Consider the following 22,678-nt stretch of genomic DNA (forward strand, 5'->3'; position numbering starts at 1 on the left):
AGTGGTGTTGACTTCATTGTCAGTCCGGCAGGATCTGCTAATGACAGCATTGTAGTGGAGGCATGCAACGAGCACAACATTGTTCTTGTACATTCAAACCTCCGCCTCTTCCATCATTAGTGTGATTTAAGACTTGAAAGTGATTTTGATTGGCACATTTTTCTTGCTTTTGAGTCCAGGCTCATTGTAATCACCACACCAGTTATCAGGGATCTTTGCTTTTTTCCACATTTAATGTTTTATGAAAAGGATGAAGCAGTCATGTTATTTGGAGTTTAGAGTTATTTAACTTGGCACACAATTTAATTTGCCAAATATGAAAGAGATGTAGGGAGAATAAGAGACTGCTTTAAAATGGCATTCAGAAAGATTTTCACTTAATATTCAAGTGTTTTTTCATACTGCTACAGTACATTATATTGAATGAGTTACAAAATCCAAAGATGCCAAGCATAATGATGGTGTTTTACCATTTTATGAAGAATCCAAATTCTCATACCTTAATGAAAAAATACAACCAAAGGCACAGAATGGCAGCTAAATCCATTTAAGCAAGTGCTTCCAAGACTTTTGTTAAAGTATTTCAAATTTCATTGGTCTGTAGGCCTTTGAAAATTGATGAACTGCAAATGCTGTTGTTAAAAGAATTTTGTTTTATGCTTCCATCATCCTCTGGTTTGCAAGTGAAGTGGAGCAGGGGTTTAAAAATAGACTGTGTTAGCTGACTAGCCTATAGCTTGGAAGTTGTGCAAGATGCATTTGATTGTAACCCATTTTGCATGTCATTTGCTTGTCCTGATGACAAGCAAATGATGGCAAGTGGCTGAAAGGCAGGGCTCATCAATATTGTTTGCATCATTTTTGCATTGCAAGATAGCTCCTTGTTATTTTCAAAAGGCATTTTAAAATTTTGAAGTGAACCAAAAAATTAACAAAAATGTTCTCAAACCTATTCCAGGTTATTGCTGTTCATATTGTTACTTAGATATTTTTGTATTTATAGCTTGTAACGGTGATTAACATTGGCAAACTTACAGTAACTATCACTTTACACATACCATACGACTATAAAGTGATGCTTCTAATATTCTTGGCAACTGCTTAACACTTAATAGCCTCGTATTCATAGTGGATTACTGTTAAAGTCATTCAGTAGCAAAATTCCTAATTATAAGCAAGTCATGACATGGCTAAGAATCTATAAATTTAAGGCAGTGCTTCATGGTAATTTGAAAAACAAATTGTTTCACATTTTGCTGTTATTTTTTTTTCCCGTAATTTTAAATTCTTAGTGGTATTAGTGGAATATTTCTTCCCTTCCTGGCAAATTGTACTTGAAATCCTAATTTTGCATGATATTTACATAGATACATAAAGGAAGAAGTTATAAAGCACTGCATGCAAGAAATTAAAGAGAAGTGAATGTACCACTAATAGTAGGACATTATTTGCTGTTTTGTGATTTTGCTACATCTGAATGATTTGTTTCCACTGAATGAGGACATATTGTTTTAGCCACTTTAAACTAATGCTAACAAACATTAATAAAATAGCAAGAATATTTTTGATGGAGCCAATGATTGACAAACAGTAGTGTATAATCCATTAATAGTATGGCATAGCAGCTTTGCCAAATGTTTTTAAAAAGAGTATGTGTTATTAAATGCTATCATGTTATTCAGCATATGTCTTGAGATAAGGTACTTGAGGACTTCTTGAATGCATGCTTATATAGTGCCTTGATTAATGTAAAGGGAAGGAAGACAAAGGTGAATGGTTTAATCAGCTACAAGTCAGCATGTCGGCATAATATATATGATAATGTGTATGGAAGAGTGGTGGTCAAGGGGGTGTTGTCATGTTATGCATCAGTCATATGATTTGGGTGGAAGTGTGTTTTATGAATCCTCTTTAATTCATCACCACCTACAGACTAGTGAAAGTCCACCCCATAAATTACAAAGAAACAATTCCATCAGCACTAAATGGTACCATATTCGGACATGAAAAAGAATCCTTTATCTTAAAACAATTTATGTTCCCCTCTGAACTAAACTTACCTGGTTATGTGTCCTGTCGAAAGCAAATATAGAAAAGCTGCAAACCATACAAGAGCACCCAAAAGTCACAAGCTGCTTAGCAACTACAAGCACACTGTGCCTACGTAGTGAAACAAGGATCCTCCCAATGCAATCCCACCTCGGTGTATGCTTGGCGGTCAGTACTTTGCAATAGCACTAACCCCAACCAAAATGGCATCATATGAAACTTCAAAAATGGAAAGAGAGATGTCAAAGTCGAGCATTTGGTTGTACAGAAAGGACTGTATTAGCTTCAGTACTCTTACAGCCTTATTGATGTTAAATATGACAACAAAGTACAGTCAAATTTTTGTCCCTAGAGGGAAAAAACTGGAAAATGAGGCAAACTAAGAAAAACTGCCGAGATCTGGATGCTGAATAAAGATGGAAGAAAACCCAACAATCTAATGCAATTTGAAATAATGGAATCTGTAAGAAATAAAATGCTTGTGCACAGGGCACCTTCATGAAGAGAAACGATGTCAAGGATTTGGGAATAATTATGAAAATTTTAAGGAACACCGAAAATTCAACCTAAAGAGCTAAAACATGAAAATATCATGTATATAAGAAATAAAATGATACTATTGTTTTGTACAGTCGCATGTCAAGCAGAATGAAATAAACAAGATTACGAACAGTGTGCAAGTAAAATCAGAGTGATGAAGCACGTAATCTACCATAGAAAAAGATTACAGAATTTGAACCATAGTCTAGAATGACAGATGTATCCCATAGCATATGCCCAAGAAGTAACAAAAGCCATAAAGAGTATTTTAACCCTGAAAGCAACTTGGCAGTTGTGATACTAAATCAGTAAAGTGTATCACATATCTTTATAAAAAGACACCAAACAAAAGTTGTCAGGCAAGCTGGAATGCTTATGCAGCCATAAGGAGGCAGTTGGCTTTATCTGGGATCTCTTGAGGGAGCACAAATACCAATTCTTGAAATGGTTCCCTTTACTTCAGTTGTGGAATGTGACATTCTATGCATTGCTGACTGACAGTACACCCATACTTCTTTCAATTTTAATTATATATGGAGCTGTCAAGGACAGCTGTACTATACAGGACAAGATCTGCACCTTTTCATTGCAACATTTTTCAGCCATGTCACTTAAAAAATGGGTAATTTATGTAGGGAGGCTCTATTGAAGCTGCATGTTCCTCACATCACATGTTTGCAAATGCAACACATTACAGTAAGTAAATCCAAGTTATACCTTTGTAATATGAGCATCAAGTTTTGTCCTTTATGGTAAACCTGCACTATACATACATTCTGCTGGTGCTCAGGTATCACACCTCAGGCCATACAAACAAATAGCCAGAGTAAAGGCCTGTCTACACGAGCGGGCCTGATCGGCGGGTTTGCCCGTTAACGGGCAAATTCTGGCGGGCCTGCCCGTGAATGTTGTCCACATGACCGAAGTGATGAACAGCCAGGCCTGCCCGACGATGTTGCCAGTAGCAGGTGGAGTGCGGTACGAGAACCATGGTGCCTAGCATTGTCAAGAAAAAGATTTTGTGCTCTATGGTAATAGCTTTGTGTCTCAAGAAGAAAAAGAAGAAAAGGATATGGTGTAAAGATTGGTTAAAGAAAAGAAGTATGTTTGGAAGCACTGCAACAGTACTTCATGAACTACAAAGTAGTGAGGAACATGACTTCAGAAATTACCTGAGGGTGAGTGTAAGCACTTTTTACATCTTATCAAAGGTGGAGCCATACATAGTGAAGAAAGAGACAGTTATGAGAAACAGCATTACAGCAGAAGCTCGTCTGGAAGCAACAATGCGATTTTTAGCAAGTGGATCTACTTGTTCAGAGTTGCAGTACAGTACACACATATCAAAGCAAAGCTTGTCCCGCATTACGATAAAGGTCAATCAAAGTACTAGTAAGTGCTTTAGACCAAAAAACTATTGGTGGCTCACTAGAGTTATCCTGGGCTGCCATCGTTAAATGTTCACTGTGCTACTATGCCGTGGGATGAAGGCCCGCTGTGGGTTCACGATATTATCTTGCGTCTGGCAGGGTTGAAACTCCAGCTACAGGCACCAGCTCAGTGATTTCGCTTCGGCAGGCTTTCGGGCAATTTGATTTTTTGCCCATCAAATATGCCCGTTAATGGGCAGGCCCGCTCTTGTAGACAGGCCTTAACATTTGCCATGACCCAATTTATGAAAATTGCAATCCCATCAACTACTACTGTCTTGTCAAAATAATGTATTTTTCGCTGCCTCTGATTTAATGACAACTTTATGGAACACTATACCCGTCATCTTGTCTTAAGCACTACACAGTTAACCAACAGTATTTCTTATTTTTCACAACCAAATAATCTGTCCCTCTTAATACAAAAATGGAACCCTTTGATTTTTAAATGCATTAAAGTATTATTAATGGGAAATAAAAACAAGCAATAAAAATGGTCATTATTAGGGAGTAAAGTTTATTGCTATACTTGAGAAACAAAAAATTAATAAAAATTTGGTTTTGTAATTTAGGAAATTGCCTATGGTTGTATTTTATTGGTAATCATGTAAATTCTTGGATTTCTTGAAATTGCAACCTGAAGATCTGCCTTAATTTGAAGATGGTATTTCCCAATATAATTCTATGGTAGGTAAAGATTCCTGGAAAAGACACATGGAAGGGAAAAGGATAATTTCCTGTAAGTCGGAATGTATTTAGAGAAGACTCGAATGATATTCTTGCAATGTCTGACAGACTGAAAAGAAAAGATGCAAGAGAATTGGTAAAGCAATGCTTTACTTCATAATTTCATAGTTTTTGAAACGGTCTCGGCTGAATACCTTTGTGTCCCACAGGTTGAGAATCAGATATACAAAACATTCAACATTACTTCAAAATACAAACTCCATCTCTTTATTATACATAGTAGTCTTCTGCACTGCCTTTAAATGGCAACACCACAAGAAGGAACTCGCTTTCATGGAGGAGCATCACATTCAGCAGAGGGAAATAGCAAAGCACAGTAACAGATATGTCCACACCATACTCCCTCATGGAATGCAGGCTTGAACCTGGAGGAATGGGTTCCTGGGGTTACGTTACATTTACGCTACTTAATCCTTCCCTTCTATAAAAGCTGAGCCAAAGGACGGTGTAAATTTTATATGAAAAATTTCTCATTCCCACCTTGCCATGGAGAAAAACGGTAGAGGTAAGACAAATAAAAAACAAATTTCCACTTTTTTTTATTCCTCTTTCCAATACCTTATGCAAACCTCACTGTCCTCATTCCACCTAAGTTCACTTGATCTGCCATAGTCAATCAAAGTTCAAATGAAGTTAGAAATAAGTAGCATACAAATGTAAAGGATAAAATTCAAAATATTCTTCATATATAATAATTTAACTAATGTGATACTTTTCCTAAATGGAATATGAAATAAGCCACTGTAATACAATATAGTAGTCAACAAGACACACCAGTGAGCCCAGAAAGACATGGCTGAAATATCTACTATAAAAATATTCTTCAGCCCAGTTCAAATATGGTCACTGATACATGTATCTCAAGAACAGCAACACAACACTTCTCTAGACCTGCAGCATAAAGACACTGCAAGTTGATTGCAAGGATTTCACCAAAATGATTCTTGGTAGGCTACAAAACCCTTCAGTGAAGCCTTTCCCCTGGTCATACACCAGTGCACGTTAAAACAGTTTGTGACGTCGTTGGATCTTTAAGATTTGTCACCACCACCACCAATCGTCGAGGCCACACCAGAGACAGCCAAGGGATAAAAGGCTCCTGATTATTAATCGTCCACTGGAATTGTTTCCTTCTTCACTAAAAACTCAACAGTTTCTTCTTCAAAGTCATTTTCATTAGAAGTAAGGGTATCAGTGTCTTGGCCTGTGAAGGTTCAGAAATGCATGATGAATATCGTTTTAAAAATTATACCATTAACATTTAAACTTCTCTACAATAGACCTTCCAAATTATACATAATCATTCCCTTGGCAATATCACTGACACTTCACAAGTCACTCTACATATTAGCATTATTCTTTCATTCAAAGTCACTAATTCTTCATTTTGTTCCATCCTAATTCTGCTGTATCGCATTCACATACCATACACCATTTGTTGAAAATACAAAAACTCACAAAAGCACTACCTCCATTTCTTCCACTCTAAAGCAATCTCCACCACTTGCCCAAGTGCAAAATCTACCCTTCAATAATAACTGGCAACTGTGTCCCGACATTTTACCAATCTCCAGGGTTGGAGACTAGATCTGTAAAATTATCCACAAAAGTGGTAAAGCATCAGACATAAGCAAGAAATCGCCCCTCCCCTTACCACAATTCAAACAGCTTTGGCTTTGGACTAATCTGCAATCTGCTAACCTTTCTCAAGAAAAAGAAGTTAGTTCAAACTCCTTTCAGCAACATCTTTCCTATAACTTTATCAAATACAAGATAATCTTGATTGACAGGCAATACAATAACCTTTTTCCCATGACAAACTTAAGGAGATGAATGAAATTCTCACCACCACGAAGACGGAGTCGTTGCTCTTTGTCTGCATCAAATTTCTCAATCATCTTCTTTCTGTATTCATTAAAAGCAAGCATCTGCTTTTGGCGCTTCTCAATAATCTCACGACTGGCCTTGCTATATCGCATTTTGTCTTGCACCTCAAAGTTGGCTGCATGTTTCTTCATGTTCTTTTTAACATCCTGAAAGGAAATATATTTTTCAAATGTAAAATTAATTTTATACAATATTACTACATCCTACACCTTTAAACAGAGAAAGCCATTCCACTTCTGCTCAAACAACAACTATCTAACGTCATGGATTTTGTTCCTGAAGCTATATGCTGGAAACAATGAACATCTACAAAAGAAAAATTGCCATGACCCATTCTGCATGCCACCACATCCACTTCTCTACCATTTAACAACATTCAGCAGCCATAAAAAATATTTAGTCACTCCATTTCTTTTCCACACTGTCCTTGTCTATCACTCCTTTCCCATTTGCTCTCCTCTCTGCTGCCCCATATGTTATAGTCTCATCTCACTATATACCTCCTAAAACATTTTGTGTGTAATTTCCTCTTTATAATTACCTATTTGTACTGTGTAGGTAGGCATTTTTTTACTCATGGGGTCCGAGCCCTTAGAATTTCTCTGATGTCATTCAACTTTTTAAACTAATGTATGCTGCTCATATCTATAATTTCATAATTCAGTTTATTCATCTAATACTCTTATATTACTAACACACTTCTTTACATCTTTTAAAGCAAGTTTCTTACTAATTTATGTTATAGCTTGTGGTTGTTCTCATTTGCATAAGTCCATGAGCTGTTCCCAGTTGACATAATCATACTAGCATAAAAACTTTAAAGGCTGTTATCTAGTAATCCCTTACTTTTCTCCTAAAGTGGACATATTTAAGACCACAAACCTTTCCCTGAAGGTCAGTTCTCTTAATCTTGGTACCAACTTTACTACCATCCACTGTGGCTTTTCTATTTGCACTCAGTGCTTCTTTGAGTGCAGTTAAGTAATTCAGAAATGATGTTCTAGTTCTGGCTTAATACAAAACGGCAATACTTGCTAGAAGACGGTGTGCTCATTCACCTGAATTACTTCCTAAGAGCTATTATATTCATACTGATGACTTCTGTAACTGCGTTCCATCCTCTGTTTCACATTAATATGGGCTGAACTTCATCAAACATGTATGAGGCCAACTTTGGAGTTAAAACCAGAGCACCCATGTACAACAGGCCCAAAAGACCTTTCTAAGATTTCCCCATACTACTCAATATACCGTGGTTCAGCCCACTGACTGCATGTCATCCCTGTATAACCAAATCGCTCAAATTGGCCCTATCCCTTGCATGCCTTGCACTTCTATGTTTAGGCCCTGAGCCTTCAAAGCATAAGAAATGGAGTACCTTGGTTATGTTTTTAGTCCTTATACTATTGCACTGATCTTCATCACACAGGTTTTTGGGAACAAAATTCTCCAGGAAAAAAAAATAATTAAGCATATGTTATTCCATATTTTATCCCTGGGGATAGGGGAGAAAGAATACTTCCAATGTATTCCCTGCATGTTGTAGAAGGCAACTAAAAGGGAAGGGAGCGGGGGGCTGGAAATCCCCCCTCTCGTCTTTTTTTTTAATATTCTAAAAAATACAAATGGATTTGTATGTAGCATTTATGGATCTGGAGAAGGTATATGATAGAGTTGATAGAGATGCTCTGTGGAAGGTATTAAGAATATATGGTGTGGGAGGAAAGTTGTTAGAAGCAGTGAAAAGTTTTTATCGAGGATGTAAGGCATGTGTACGTGTAGGAAGAGAGGAAAGTGATTGGTTCTCAGTGAATGTAGGTTTGCGGCAGGGGTGTGTGATGTCTCCATGGTTGTTTAATTTGTTTATGGATGGGGTTGTTAGGGAGGTAAATGCAAGAGTTTTGGAAAGAGGAGCAAGTATGAAGTCTGTTGGGGATGAGAGAGCTTGGGAAGTGAGTCAGTTGTTGTTCGCTGATGATACAGCGCTGGTGGCTGATTCATGTGAGAAACTGCAGAAGCTGGTGACTGAGTTTGGTAAAGTGTGTGGAAGAAGAAAGTTAAGAGTAAATGTGAATAAGAGCAAGGTAATTAGGTACAGTAGGGTTGAGGGTCAAGTCAATTGGGAGGTGAGTTTGAATGGAGAAAAACTGGAGGAAGTGAAGTGTTTTAGATATCTGGGAGTGGATCTGGCAGCGGATGGAACCATGGAAGCAGAAGTGGATCATAGGAAGGGGGAGGGGGCGAAAATTCTGGGGGCCTTGAAGAATGTGTGGAAGTCGAGAACATTATCTCGGAAAGCAAAAATGGGTATGTTTGAAGGAATAGTGGTTCCAACAATGTTGTATGGTTGCGAGGCGTGGGCTATGGATAGAGTTGTGCGCAGGAGGATGGATGTGCTGGAAATGAGATGTTTGAGGACAATGTGTGGGGTGAGGTGGTTTGATCGAGTGAGTAACGTAAGGGTAAGAGAGATGTGTGGAAATAAAAAGAGCGTGGTTGAGAGAGCAGAAGAGGGTGTTTTGAAGTGGTTTGGGCACATGGAGAGAATGAGTGAGGAAAGATTGACCAAGAGGATATATGTGTCGAAGGTGGAGGGAACGAGGAGAAGAGGGAGACCAAATTGGAGATGGAGAACAGAGAAGAGGGCCAGGTGAGGATATTCCCTCAAAGGTCCAGTCCTCTGTTCTTAATGCTACCTCGCTAATGCGGGAAATGACGAATAGTATGAAAGAAAGAAAGATGTTACTCCAGTTAATGGATGGATTTCATGTGCCACTTTTCTTAAAATTAAAAAACATATAAACATTCTCTAACTGTACCTTCAGGTCTTGTGTTGAAAGAAGGGATGGAGGCCGTGGTCTCCACAATAACTGACAAAATTTATCCACCGCTTGGCGCTTCAGAATCTTCCCTTGAAAAGACCACAACCAGTATGCATTGTCCACCTGTTTTCAGTAATAAAGATCAACTATGAGCACTGGCATAGTAAGTAACATTCCTGGCAGCAAACTAACATGAAAAACTAGTCAAATCAAAATTCTGGAGTAATAAAAGCATAGCTATGAAAACAGTTTTCAAAAACATACAGTACAATGCAATTCACAATAATCTACGTAAATTTATGCTTCTCAAATGCAGAATCAATGAGAAAAAGGATAACCTTAGAAATATATAAAACTGTCTTAAACTTGCAATATCCTGTTTTCAATATGAACAGTAAATTTCAGCAGAAGTACATATTCAATGTTTTTTACTATTTTCTTAAGGAACATTACAATATGGATGCTCTAAGAGATCATATCAACTTCAGGGACTACAATAGAGTAAACAAATGACATAGGTACTACATTTCTCCTACAATCTTTTCTTATACATAAACCATGCAAAAATACGGTTCTTGCAAAATAAACATCAAAATGATACCAAAATTATATATACATATGCCTGAATTCAGATTGTACACACATTATGAGTACAAAAGGCTGGAAAACAGTAAAAGAATATCCAAAGTAAGCTTTATGACCCTGAATTTTGCATACCTGTTAAAAAATTATAATGTTATGAAATTTCCATACACACAAATAGAAATGAGGTGAAATTACTTTCTCTATCGAAGCTGTTTCTGGTAGACTACTCAACATGATGAATTACGACACAAAAGCTGCACATCTACATTACTAAACGTTTCAATATCTATACTATATCTCTGATGCCTGTTCCCACTTGAAACTCTCTCAAGTGGATGGCCACTTCTTAACCTCAAGTGCCTCATCCATAACAGGACAATGTTCCCACTGATGACTTCTACCTAATATTCCTAACCACTGCTTCTATCTATTGCTCCTAACATTTTGCCAAAAGGCAGGGCTAGCACATAGTGTTCATTGCATGAAAATCTACTGTATAATTAAGAAGAATGAACTATGTGAGTTGTGTTGCTAAATGTTATGAATGACAAATAGAGACTGTATGCTTGTGGACAGAATACCAACAATCCATGCGTGGGTGAGGTAGAAAGAAAAGACAGCTAATTGGGTCAGAAAAAAGCAACTAGACATTCATTGAAGTGCTGGCTCACCAAGAAGCCATTACTAAACCTCCCAATACCCAGCCAGGTAGTACTGGCAATATACCATCCACAGTTGTTGGCTGCCTACCAAGTTTTCAATATAATGGCTACATTTACAATATTTCCATATCTATTTAAGAAATAAATGGTACTGCATTTCCTCCACAGGAGCACAAACACTATTACACGATAACTTACCTTGTGTCCCCACCAAGACACACAAGATGCAACATAGCGACCGGTGGGGTCCCATTCAATATCAGTTGCCATGAAGTGCTCTGTCATCGTCATTACCTTTGCAGAAGAAATATTTGGTTGAAAAATTAAATAATACTATGTGAAAGCAAAGTAAACATCACACTACTCCAAATTTCATCCTTTACACTTTAGATGTATGTACTTGGGGAGTCGGTCAGACAAAGTAAAAACTTCATATATCTATTCACATCCTTATTACAAGAAAGGCCACCAAGATCTTCCTCAAATCAGAGAAACCTACAAAATTCATCATATATCTAAATTCCATATTTCAACAATACATAACTCAATGTATAAGTCGAATTATGGAAATCTCTATAAAAATGCTACAAGCAAAAATTTTACCATATAAACAAAGAGAGTATAAAGATGAAAACAAAGAGGAAGAGAAATGAAGAGGTATTCTATCTACATCTATGACACCTGTTCCACTAAGAGGAGGCACTGGCATTTATTAGTTATGGAGACACTATTGCCATGGCCATCCCCTTGAAGAAGTATTTTCCCACAATTATTTTACACAGACGCATATTAATAGCTATAGGAAAATATGAAAACAAAAAAAAACAAAAAAATTAAGAAAAAGGTTACAAATAAGAAACAAAGAGACAGACAACATGAGGGAAAGAAAGAATGGTAAAGGACACAGTTGACAACATGAGCAAAGGATAAGTCGGGTTGGGAGGAAAGATATGTAAATGAAAGGCAAAAAACAAAGATGGGAGGAAAGGAATTAGAAACTGGGAGAAAAAAAGAAAGGAAAACAAATGACAAATTGACTTTCTTGTTTTGTGGTAACATTGCAAGTCATTTTAAATGTAAACAATCAGTAATTTACCATACTCCTATAATCCCCTAGCATATAAGCCCATAATCCTAAGAGGTAAGACGACCTGACCCTTTGTATATTCCCTCCAGGATGGCCAAACCAAAAGTGTCTCCACTTATCCCCATCCTTACATACCTCCCTTGCATATACCATTCCACACATTTGTTCCACATTTCTCTCCCTCCTGTATTTTTCCACTTGGTTTCCCCATGTCACAGGTGGACATCCTTTCACATCAACTCCTTTAACTGTGCTATCATACTCTCCTTGTTAACTTATAAACTTTTAGGATCTGGAGATGGCATATGACAGTGTCAAGTGTAATGCTTAATTTATATATCCATCTATATCTATGATGCCCACTCCCTTTTGGAGCTCCCTTAAGGGGGTGGCCACAGCAAAAAAAGTCTACATAACTGGTGAACCCCATTGCCACTTCTTTACCTTTCATGCCTCAAACTTAGCAGGCCACTGGCAGAAGGCAATTCCAGCATGGTGTTTTCAGAGGCCCCTACCTAATGTCTACCTCATGTTCCAACTTACAACTTCTACCTGTTGCTCCTATCAACTACTTTATCCTAATGTTCCAACCAACCATCTATATATCTGATGCCTGTTCCCAACTGGAACCCCCTCAAGGGGAAGGTCACAGAAATAGTCTGTCCACAACTGGTGAAATCCAGAGTCGCTTCCTAGCCTTTGGTGCCTCACCCATAACAGGCCACTGACAGAGGGCAACTCTAGCATAGCAGACTTTGCTGAGGCTCCTACCTCATTTTCCTATTGACTACTACTACCTAATGCTCCTTCCTATGTTCCTAACTACTACTTCTACCTAAGGTCTCAACCTAATGTTCCTGCTTAAATGTTACGACTTACTAGAACTATCTATTGCTCCTACCATTTTGCCAAAAGGCAATGCTAGGTAGCATTGCCTCACTACAGGAAAATCTAGAGTTACAAAGAATGAGCTGTGTGAGTTAAAGTGTTATGTATGAAAAGGAGATTGTATGTTTATGGACAGAATACCAGTAGTCCATATGTGGGGAGACAATAAGAAAAGACAGCTACCTGGGTCAGAGGAGTGCAGCTTGACAATCAGTGAAGTGCTGGCTCACTTCATAGCAACCACTAACGCTCCCAATACCCAAGTGGGTAATACCAGTAACATACCTCCCTAGTCAGTGGCTGCCTACCAAATGCTAACTACTAGTTCAACTTCTCTCCATTAACAAACACATTACCTTTCCAGGCCACCAAACTTGATTTACTTCTTCCTACCTTACAAACTTACTAATGAAATTCAACATAATGAATTCACCTCAACAGTGACAGGAATTATGTTAAGGTTGCCTATCAATTTGAGAAACAAACTGTAAAGCATCTTATCTTTTCAGGCTGTTTCTGTTCTCTGTTGAGAGGACATGTCACGAACTCTAAGATTTCTTATGTGCAGCCATTCATTATATCTGCTGTGTTCTTGACTATAATGCTATTTCCTAGCTATTTTCACCATGACTGTGTCAAGCTGAATTCCCTAGAAATACAATAATTATGGGAATTTTCAAGAGTATCAAGGGCAGGATTTTACATTCTTTGTTTTGTAAATTCCTGTGGTTCAACATCAAGAGGCTTGTAACAAATTGAAGCTTTTCAATACTGATCTTTCTCACTTCAGGATTCTAGTACAGTGGGTGATTATGATGCACATTTTCCAGCTGTGCTACTATTTTGCTACCGACACCTACGATAGCAAACTTCAGCTGGGGTTTTACACAGTGGCAGGAAGCTTTATTTCATCAAATGATGTGAGCAGGGTTATCAGATTCTGTACAAGATACAGGGAGCAGTTCAAATGTTAACCTATCCAGATCTCTCAAATTTAACATCCTAACATCATTATAGGTATATATAATTTTATTTGCACACATCCAAGAGCTAAAGTGAAACATGGAATTGTGGCTAAAAACTGTAGTTGCACTTTTTACCTTTTTCAATCCACTCCACATAAAAAAATGCTTCCTATGCATCTGAATTTAAATCAATCCTCTTATACATCCATCTAGAATCTCTGGCTCTGATCAGTTCCCTCATTCATTTATACATCTCTCTGATGGTTTCCTTTTCCTCTTGAACCTTTAATAAAAAAAAATTCTTTACCAACCTGCTATCAGCCATGCATTATCTATAATCTAAGCAGATGATAATTCCATAAAGAAAGCAAAAACACCATTCATAATCTCTTCCTAGTTATGGAAACATACCAAAATCTTTCACATTATACAAAACAATATTACAATACCTAATTCATCAGCTTTGCGGAAGATGAAAGCCGGCAAGGCAGCAGGTTTGGATGGTATTGCAGTGGAATTTATTAAAAAAGGGGGTGACTGTATTGCTGACTGGTTGGTAAGGTTGGGGGTGACTGTATTGTTGACTGGTTGGTAAGGTTATTTAATGTATGTATGACTCATGGTGAGGTGCCTGAGGATTGGCGGAATGCGTGCATAGTGCCATTGTACAAAGGCAAAGGGGATAAGAGTGAGTGCTCAAATTACAGAGGTATAAGTTTGTTGAGTATTCCTGGTAAATTATATGGGAGGGTATTGATTGAGAGGGTGAAGGCATGTACAGAGCATCAGATTGGGGAAGAGCAGTGTGGTTTCAGAAGTGGTAGAGGATGTGTGGATCAGGTGTTTGCTTTGAAGAATGTATGTGAGAAATACTTAGAAAAGCAAATGGATTTGTATGTAGCATTTATGGATCTGGAGAAGGCATATGATAGAGTTGATAGAGATGCTCTGTGGAAGGTATTAAGAATATATGGTGTGGGAGGAAAGTTGTTAGAAGCAGTGAAAAGTTTTTATCGAGGATGTAAGGCATGTGTACATGTAGGAAGAGAGGAAAGTGATTGGTTCTCAGTGAATGTAGGTTTGCGGCAGGGGTGTGTGATGTCTCCATGGTTGTTTAATTTGTTTATGGATGGGGTTGTTAGGGAGGTAAATGCAAGAGTTTTGGAAAGAGGGGCAAGTATGAAGTCTGTTGGGGATGAGAGAGCTTGGGAAGTGAGTCAGTTGTTGTTCGCTGATGATACAGCGCTGGTGGCTGATTCATGTGAGAAACTGCAGAAGCTGGTGACTGAGTTTGGTAAAGTGTGTGAAAGAAGAAAGTTAAGAGTAAATGTGAATAAGAGCAAGGTTATTAGGTACAGTAGGGTTGAGGGTCAAGTCAATTGGGAGGTGAGTTTGAATGGAGAAAAACTGGAGGAAGTGAAGTGTTTTAGATATCTGGGAGTGGATCTGGCAGCGGATGGAACCATGGAAGCGGAAGTGGATCATAGGGTGGGGGAGGGGGCGAAAATTCTGGGGGCCTTGAAGAATGTGTGGAAGTCGAGAACATTATCTCGGAAAGCAAAAATGGGTATGTATGAAGGAATAGTGGTTCCAACAATGTTGTATGGTTGTGAGGCGTGGGCTATGGATAGAGTTGTGCGCAGGAGGATGGATGTGCTGGAAATGAGATGTTTGAGGACAATGTGTGGTGTGAGGTGGTTTGATCGAGTGAGTAACGTAAGGGTGAGAGAGATGTGTGGAAATAAAAAGAGCGTGGTTGAGAGAGCAGAAGAGGGTGTTTTGAAGTGGTTTGGGCACATGGAGAGGATGAGTGAGGAAAGATTGACCAAGAGGATATATGTGTCGGAGGTGGAGGGAACAAGGAGAAGAGGGAGACCAAATTGGAGGTGGAAAGATGGAGTGAAAAAGATTTTGTGTGATCGGGGCCTGAACATGCAGGAGGGTGAAAGGAGGGCAAGGAATAGAGTGAATTGGAGCGATGTGGTATACCGGGGTTGACGTGCTGTCAGTGGATTGAATCAAGGCATGTGAAGCGTCTGGGGTAAGCCATGGAAAGCTGTGTAGGTATGTATATTTGCGTGTGTGGACGTATGTATATACATGTGTATGGGGGGGGTTGGGCCATTTCTTTCGTCTGTTTCCTTGCGCTACCTCGCAAACGCGGGAGACAGCGACAAAGTATAATAAATATAAAAATAATTCATCATGACTGTAAGGAATTCCTCCAACATTCTCACCTTCTGTAAATCCACATCTTACCTATTCCCATCCATATACCAAAATAAAAGATTTCAGAAAGCTTCTTACCTGGAAATCTTTTGTATCAATGAATTCCAGAGCACCACTCATGTTTCGGAGGCCAGCCAAAACCACAAACTGTCCCTGGGGTGACCAGAATAGGTTGTTGCATGGACGTTTTTCTAGTTTCTTAAGTTCTGAAGGAGCCTGACCTTTGTTGACTTGGAAAAAGGTTACATTCACTGATGGAGGCTCACCACTGATGATACCAAACTTATTGTTAATAGGTTCCCAAGCAAAGGCCTGTAAAAAGCAATTAAAAATTTCATATATATATCTATAAACTTTCATTCAGATTATGCACTTAAGTTCACTATTACACACTATTATATTCACTATTACATCTTTGACACACTAATTACCTGTATGTTCTCCTTGATTTCCAGGCTGTCAACAGGGATACCCTTCTCTCTCATGTGGAAGATTTCAAAGTTGTAATAGATACCAGAGTATTTCACATCATTCTTCTCACGCTTGGCCTTAGCATAACGAGCTACTTTCACACATATGTAATCACCACATTTTTGCCAGTGCATCTTGCAGTCTGCCACATTAAACAAATTTTTTGTACGGATCTGTAAAAGAGACAAAACCCTTGAATATGTTAAGCACATTTAAGCACTCTCATAAAATGTACAATATCAAAGACTATGGTGAGCATGTATTGCTTACCTGGCTGAAAGGGTCTGGCAGCCATACTACAGATGAAATATGATGAAATGAGGAAATCAACATAGGTTAATCCAATGAACCTTTTTTGTGAAGGTTTTGTTCCATTTCTTCTTCAATTTCCAAATTTCAGTCAAGCAAACAATACCATTTTTCTTCATGCCCAAACCTCCTTTGTGTTATATCCAACATTCCCAACTCCAAATCAGTCTCACTTTCCCATTCCTCATTCTATAAAATCAAAAATGATAAAATCCCACCCTTCTAGATTAGTACTAAGAAGTATGAATAATGCTGTAAAAATCTCCAGTAATTCACCTCTTTACCCAACCTTTCAACTGACAGTCCTCCCAATGCTAACTTTAATAAGAGTATCTGGTGTACAATATTTTGCACTTCAAATCTCTCTTTCAATATCTATATCAATTCAATGCATCCTCTTTACCTTCCCATCAACTTTCATAATTATCCTCTATTATCACTGTGTGTCTCCCCACTCAATTAATACTTATATAAAAGACCCTCCCACAGAATCCACATATGCAACTGACCCATCCCATGGATAAAAATAAGTAGATACAAGCCCTGAGCTCCCATGTACATTCATTGGTCAAAAGACCAAAATTGATAAAGGCAAAAATCTGACTTTCCTGATGTGTTTCCTTAAAAAAAAACCCTCATCATTTTACAAACACATGGAAAACTCTCAAATTTGTATGGCCAGCTGGGCATGGGTACCAAAATAAGACGCATTTATCTCACCAATTTTCTCCTGTACGTGTAATCCTGAACATGATTATAGTAATTCATACATCAGGTAAGAACCAACTAAAGAAAACGAAAGCCAAGGCTCAATACAACTTCTGTGTAGAAGAATTTATTGGAAAAATATTACCATATTAATTTACTGATTATATGATGAATCTGTTCAACTAAAGATAGCTAATGCTCGGTAATACCCATGAATTTGACTGATTTTCTTCTACAATTTTCTGAATAAGTACATGACTACTAAATTCAGGCTGTGGATAAGACTTACCCAAGAGGAGTATGTGGTATAACAAGACAGAATGAAGTAATGAGGGGGCGTATGAGAGACTTTGTATGGCAAGGAATGCAGAGAAAATGAATTATGAAGTGGTAGAGTGGGCATATGAAAAAATGTAAGACAGGGAGTTTACAAGTGTATGAGAACACAATTAAAGGGGATGGTGTGAAAGGAAGATCTCCTGTGATGGGGAAATAAGAGTAAAGAGTACTGGTGGGAGAGAAATGGAGGGATGCATGGAATGATGTATGAGGGCAATATGTAAGGACAGGGATAAGTGGAGACTCTTTTGCCAAGACCATCCCTGTGAAGGGAGTTCCTGGAGGAACTGGGCATCAGAGAAATGGATAGATGGATGCATGACAAATCATATATCAATTAAAAACAAAACAAAAACTCAATGCACTTCACAAGAACCAAGTTACTTTCATCTCAGCTTTCACATTTCTACTAGCTATGTACCTACAAATCATATATTACTTACTTCTTCTCGACTTGGAATGGATACTAGACACACTTTAGCAGGAACATCCTTATCCTCAGCAATCCAGTATGCCAAAACACTGTCTGTTGGAGACCAGCTGAAGTCTTTGATACCCATCACCTTGATACTTTTCTTGTCCAGCAAACCAAATGACTGTAAATACAAACATCAGTCAATCATTCTTATTACAATCTTTTAAACATTAAAAACCACCTCACAAGTACATACAGAGTATCTTTCTACCTACTTACAATTTTGCCAAAAGGCAGGGCTAGGATGTAGCTCTTACAAGGTTTCTTGCTGAACAATACTGCTTTCCTCTGCTCTCAAGCATACTGAATTACCGTCAATCCTGTTGTCTTCTGGACCTGTTTTTAGCAACTTACTGTGGTTTCATTTGAATGTGTGTGTGTGTGTGTGTGTGTGTGCGTGCATGCACATGTGCAGGTGTGCTTATTTCAGGCAAAATTTCACATTTTACTTGGCAATAAACAAAATAACTCTTCTATCTTTCTTATTGGGCTCCCACAAAGGTATCATTGCAAGCTTAATCATACTGTTTTATTTCCTTCCTGGAATGCTTTTTGTTTTGTTTGTTTTTTGCTACCCTTACTTTGTCATCATGCACTGTGAAAGAAGGGGAAACATCATAACAGAAATTGAAAAAGATAATGTACTCTGAAAAATAGTTAAATCACAGGAGACAAAATCCTGTAAGATGACATAAAAATGGTGGCAATAAGAAAAAAGAAAAATTCTACACTTTTTTTTAGGACAATGGTATATGGAATTTGACTAATGACCAGTATTATAGGGTTTTCTTTCATTCTGTATTGCCTTTCCAATTTCATCAAAGCAGAAACTCATCTTCAGCTCTCACATACGTACATAATCTACACACTACTCCAGTTAACCTAAGTTCTTTGATGCGCTCATCTTAATAACCAACTAACACCCATCTGCCCCCACATCACTACAATGAACTTTATCCACTGAACACTTCTTGTCCTCATAAATGTTGTCTCTAACATATCTCAACCCCCATATCTCCTTATCCCTTACCACCTTCCCCAATCTGCTTCAATCAAAAGGATCCTTTCTAACATTATGTGGATATGAGGCATGGTCTACATATATCCTTTTTGCCAACCTCTCCTCACTCACATGTACAAAGCATTCCAGTACATGCTCTTCAGCTCTCTCAACTATACTTTTCTTAACACCATACTCCTCTCTTACCCTCTTATTACTTATCTGATCAACCCTCCTCACACCACATAGTGTCCTTAAACATTTCCAATACGTTCACCCTCATCCTCATATTTTCATGTATAGTCCATGGCTCTCATCCATACATTGTTGGGATCACTATAATTTTAAATAAACACATTTTCACCCTTCTAGGCAGTGATATCTGTGATACTAAAAGCATTGTAAGAAAGATATTGAAATTACTTAAAAACTTACTGGGGTTTCATATACACTAAGACAATCTTCTCCAATTCTTGCAAAGTATTTGTCATCATTAGACCACTTGAAAACAGGCCAAACTGGTGGTCTCTCTGCATTAAAGGCTCGTTTCTTCTGTCCTGAGCGGACATCCCAAATAATGATAGACTGGGGTTCTTCAGATCTTTGGTCTATATGTGGTGAAAAAGTCACGATGTACCTAATCCAAAAAACATCTTTAGTTCTTGTGCACTACTATAATCCATCATATGTACATAAGCATTCTTAACAGACCAAGCCGTGATCTCATGTAACTGTACAACAATTTCTTCATATTCCAAGTCATTAGGTAAAGTGCTATATCAAAAGCAATAAATACAATAAGAAGTCAATCAAAGGGGTACTTGGATGGAAAGAAATACTTTTCATGACAATTGTAAACAATACCTAAGACTAATCATAATAATGTAACCATAGAACCTTATCCTGTGGATCCTGCAGCTTCACAAGTGTTACAAACAGGTGCAAGTTGCATCCTCTACAGATAAAGTCCTTAATCATATTCAACTTTTTTCTGTGCACTGACAATGATAAAGCTTTGCCTTGTCAAGAACAAAGTTCCTGCCACCGGTTATGTCAACTGCTAAAACTGACACATCTTCCAGGATCCCCCTCCCCCTTTTTTTAGCATACTATAGACCAGCCCCTTAATCTAAGACACACATTTCCTCCACCACATCACCATTCATAAAGACACTGAACAAGCACATGACATCACAAACCTCAGACACACTCACCTTCACTTAGAACTACACTCTCCTCCCTTACTACTCACTTGCACACAAGCCTTACTCTCCTGATAAAACTCTTTCACTGCATCTAATTGGTTTCCTCCCACATCATATATTTGCAGCAACTTCTATGCAGTATCTATACTAACCATCTTACAGGATTGATCAAAGTCCATAAGTGCCACAAACATATCCTTATCTCTCTGTTTCTTCAAACAATGTCTTCAAAGCATACACCTAATCTACACATCACTGTAGGGTTTGGAAACCCTTAAAGACTTCACTAGACATCCTCTGCTACTCCTGAAGCAACACTGCTCCTCCCAGTCTGAAGTCAAGCAAGTCATCATCCTTCCACAGAACCTATGAGGTATACTCAACAGACTTATACCTATGAAATTCAGGCATTCACTTTTGTACCATTTGCCCTTATATAATGTCCCTATACTGGCATTCCACCATTCCTTAGGAACCTCACCTTAGGCCATATGAACTGAAAATCCTGACTAATCAAACAACAATAACGTCACTTCCTTTCTCAAGAAATTTAACTGCAATCCCATTCACTCAAGCTGCTTTGCCACAATAAATCTTACAGGTCTTCATCATCTATTTTCATTAAACCATTTGCCATGACCCTCTCCCTGTATTCCTCATCCCAAACACACCACATATGCCATCTGATACATTTCACAGTCCTCCTACACACTCCATCTCCTCACTACCTCTTCACTGCCCGTCACCATCTCCCCATCTGCTTCCCTCACTAATGCTCTCATTTGTTCTCTCAAAAATTTGAAAACTTGAAACAGAATTTCTGAACAATTATTTCTGTTGCTAACAATGAACCATTTACATCGATAGAAAACCAGCTCTTCACTAATATTTTGCTAACTTTTTTAAAACAGCCTACTTACTGGATGTGGAAAGGGAGCTGTGGTTTCGGTGCATTACTACATGACAGCTAGAGACTGAGTGTGAACGAATGTGGCCTTTGTTGGCTTTTCCTAGCGCTACATCGCACACATGAGGGGGTTGTTATTTCATGTGTGGTGGGGTGGCGATGGGAATGAATAGAGGCAGACAGTATGAATTATGTACATGTGTATATATGTACATGTCTGTGTGTGTATACATATGTATATGTTGAGATGTATAGGTATATATACTTGCGTGTGTGGACGTGTATGTATATACATGTGTATGTGGGTGGGTTGGGCCATTCTTTCATCTGTTTCCTTGCGCTACCTCACTAACATGGGAGACAGCGACAAAGCAAAATAAATAAATAAATAAATATACTAACTTTTCACAGGGAGAAAAGTCAATGAACTGGACACCAGGGTGGCTGAATTTCTGAACCTGACGAAACTCTTCCCCACCCCAAAGGGCAATACCTTTGCCATGAAATGTGGCCAGATAAGTTCCTCTTGGAGACCACCGGACATACGTCTCTGTCCATCTCTAGGAAACAAAAATTCAATCAGAACAAGAAATTGATATCAAGAGGGAAAAAATACACTTTTTAACCAGTTTTATCCATCTACATTAATAAAGATTTTATCCTTAAAAATTAAAGTTATGAAAAGAAGCACTTGAAAATTTCATCATTCACATTACCTCTCTCTTAGCAATTTCTATAGCTTCAGGGACAGCATTCAGGTATATAGCAGTGGTTGTACCTCCATCATAAATAATTGAGAACTGGTCAAAGCAGTTCTCGTCCAGTAAGTAATGGCTCATATTTCCTAAATCCTGAAGAAAGAAAAGCAAGAATATTAAATTTAATGTCCCTAACCTCATAAACTCTTGGACCAAAATCCTTTCTAAACTCTTCCTACTTCTACTACTCCCATAGCCATTACTACCAAAAAGTGTGATGCATTTACATCTCTTTTTTTATATCACCTTCTCCATAACAGATTAAACAACCAAAGTGACACGATATTTTATGATACAGATCCACCTTTATGAGAAACCACTTCCTCACTTCCTGCTCACACACATGCAACACACCCACATACAAACCTTACTCTCCCAGTAACCTCACTGCATTCAGAAACTTACCATTTACCCATATATCTTTTCATGTACCATTTGCCATAATAATCTCCCTCTGTATGCCATCTAATCCTGAATACACCACATCCATCACCTGAACCTGACGTTTTACAACATCCAGGAGTAAATGAAATAATCATTTCATCTCTTTTTTATCTTTTCTTTGCCTGTTACCACTTCACCATCTGCCCTTCTCACTGTAACTTCCATATATGG

The 22,678-nt window shown here is 38.1% G+C and overlaps 2 protein-coding genes across 3 annotated transcripts in view; one reads left to right on the forward strand and one right to left on the reverse strand.

The window, feature by feature from the left end:
- Positions 1–5,298, forward strand: part of LOC139754516 (bifunctional purine biosynthesis protein ATIC) — a 36,158-nt gene extending 30,860 nt beyond the window's left edge. For both annotated transcript variants that reach the window (XM_071671806.1, XM_071671808.1), the window contains exon 13: positions 1–5,298. In XM_071671806.1, coding sequence (XP_071527907.1) covers positions 1–120 — 120 coding nt within the window. In that variant the 3' untranslated portion in view covers positions 121–5,298.
- eIF3b (eukaryotic translation initiation factor 3 subunit b) overlaps positions 5,293–22,678 on the reverse strand; it is a 26,369-nt gene continuing 8,983 nt past the window's right edge. Inside the window, exons 4-13 of the mRNA XM_071671805.1 lie at positions 22,022–22,156; positions 21,708–21,865; positions 19,629–19,830; positions 18,162–18,314; positions 16,323–16,535; positions 15,970–16,203; positions 10,921–11,016; positions 9,473–9,598; positions 6,613–6,799; positions 5,293–5,970 (exon numbers count right to left, since the gene is read on the reverse strand). Coding sequence (XP_071527906.1) covers positions 5,873–5,970; positions 6,613–6,799; positions 9,473–9,598; positions 10,921–11,016; positions 15,970–16,203; positions 16,323–16,535; positions 18,162–18,314; positions 19,629–19,830; positions 21,708–21,865; positions 22,022–22,156 — 1,602 coding nt within the window. The 3' untranslated portion in view covers positions 5,293–5,872. The remainder of the gene's footprint in view (positions 5,971–6,612; positions 6,800–9,472; positions 9,599–10,920; positions 11,017–15,969; positions 16,204–16,322; positions 16,536–18,161; positions 18,315–19,628; positions 19,831–21,707; positions 21,866–22,021; positions 22,157–22,678) is intronic.

This window comes from Panulirus ornatus, chromosome 17 (genome assembly GCF_036320965.1).
Source record: "Panulirus ornatus isolate Po-2019 chromosome 17, ASM3632096v1, whole genome shotgun sequence".
Classification (NCBI taxonomy): domain Eukaryota; kingdom Metazoa; phylum Arthropoda; class Malacostraca; order Decapoda; family Palinuridae; genus Panulirus; species Panulirus ornatus.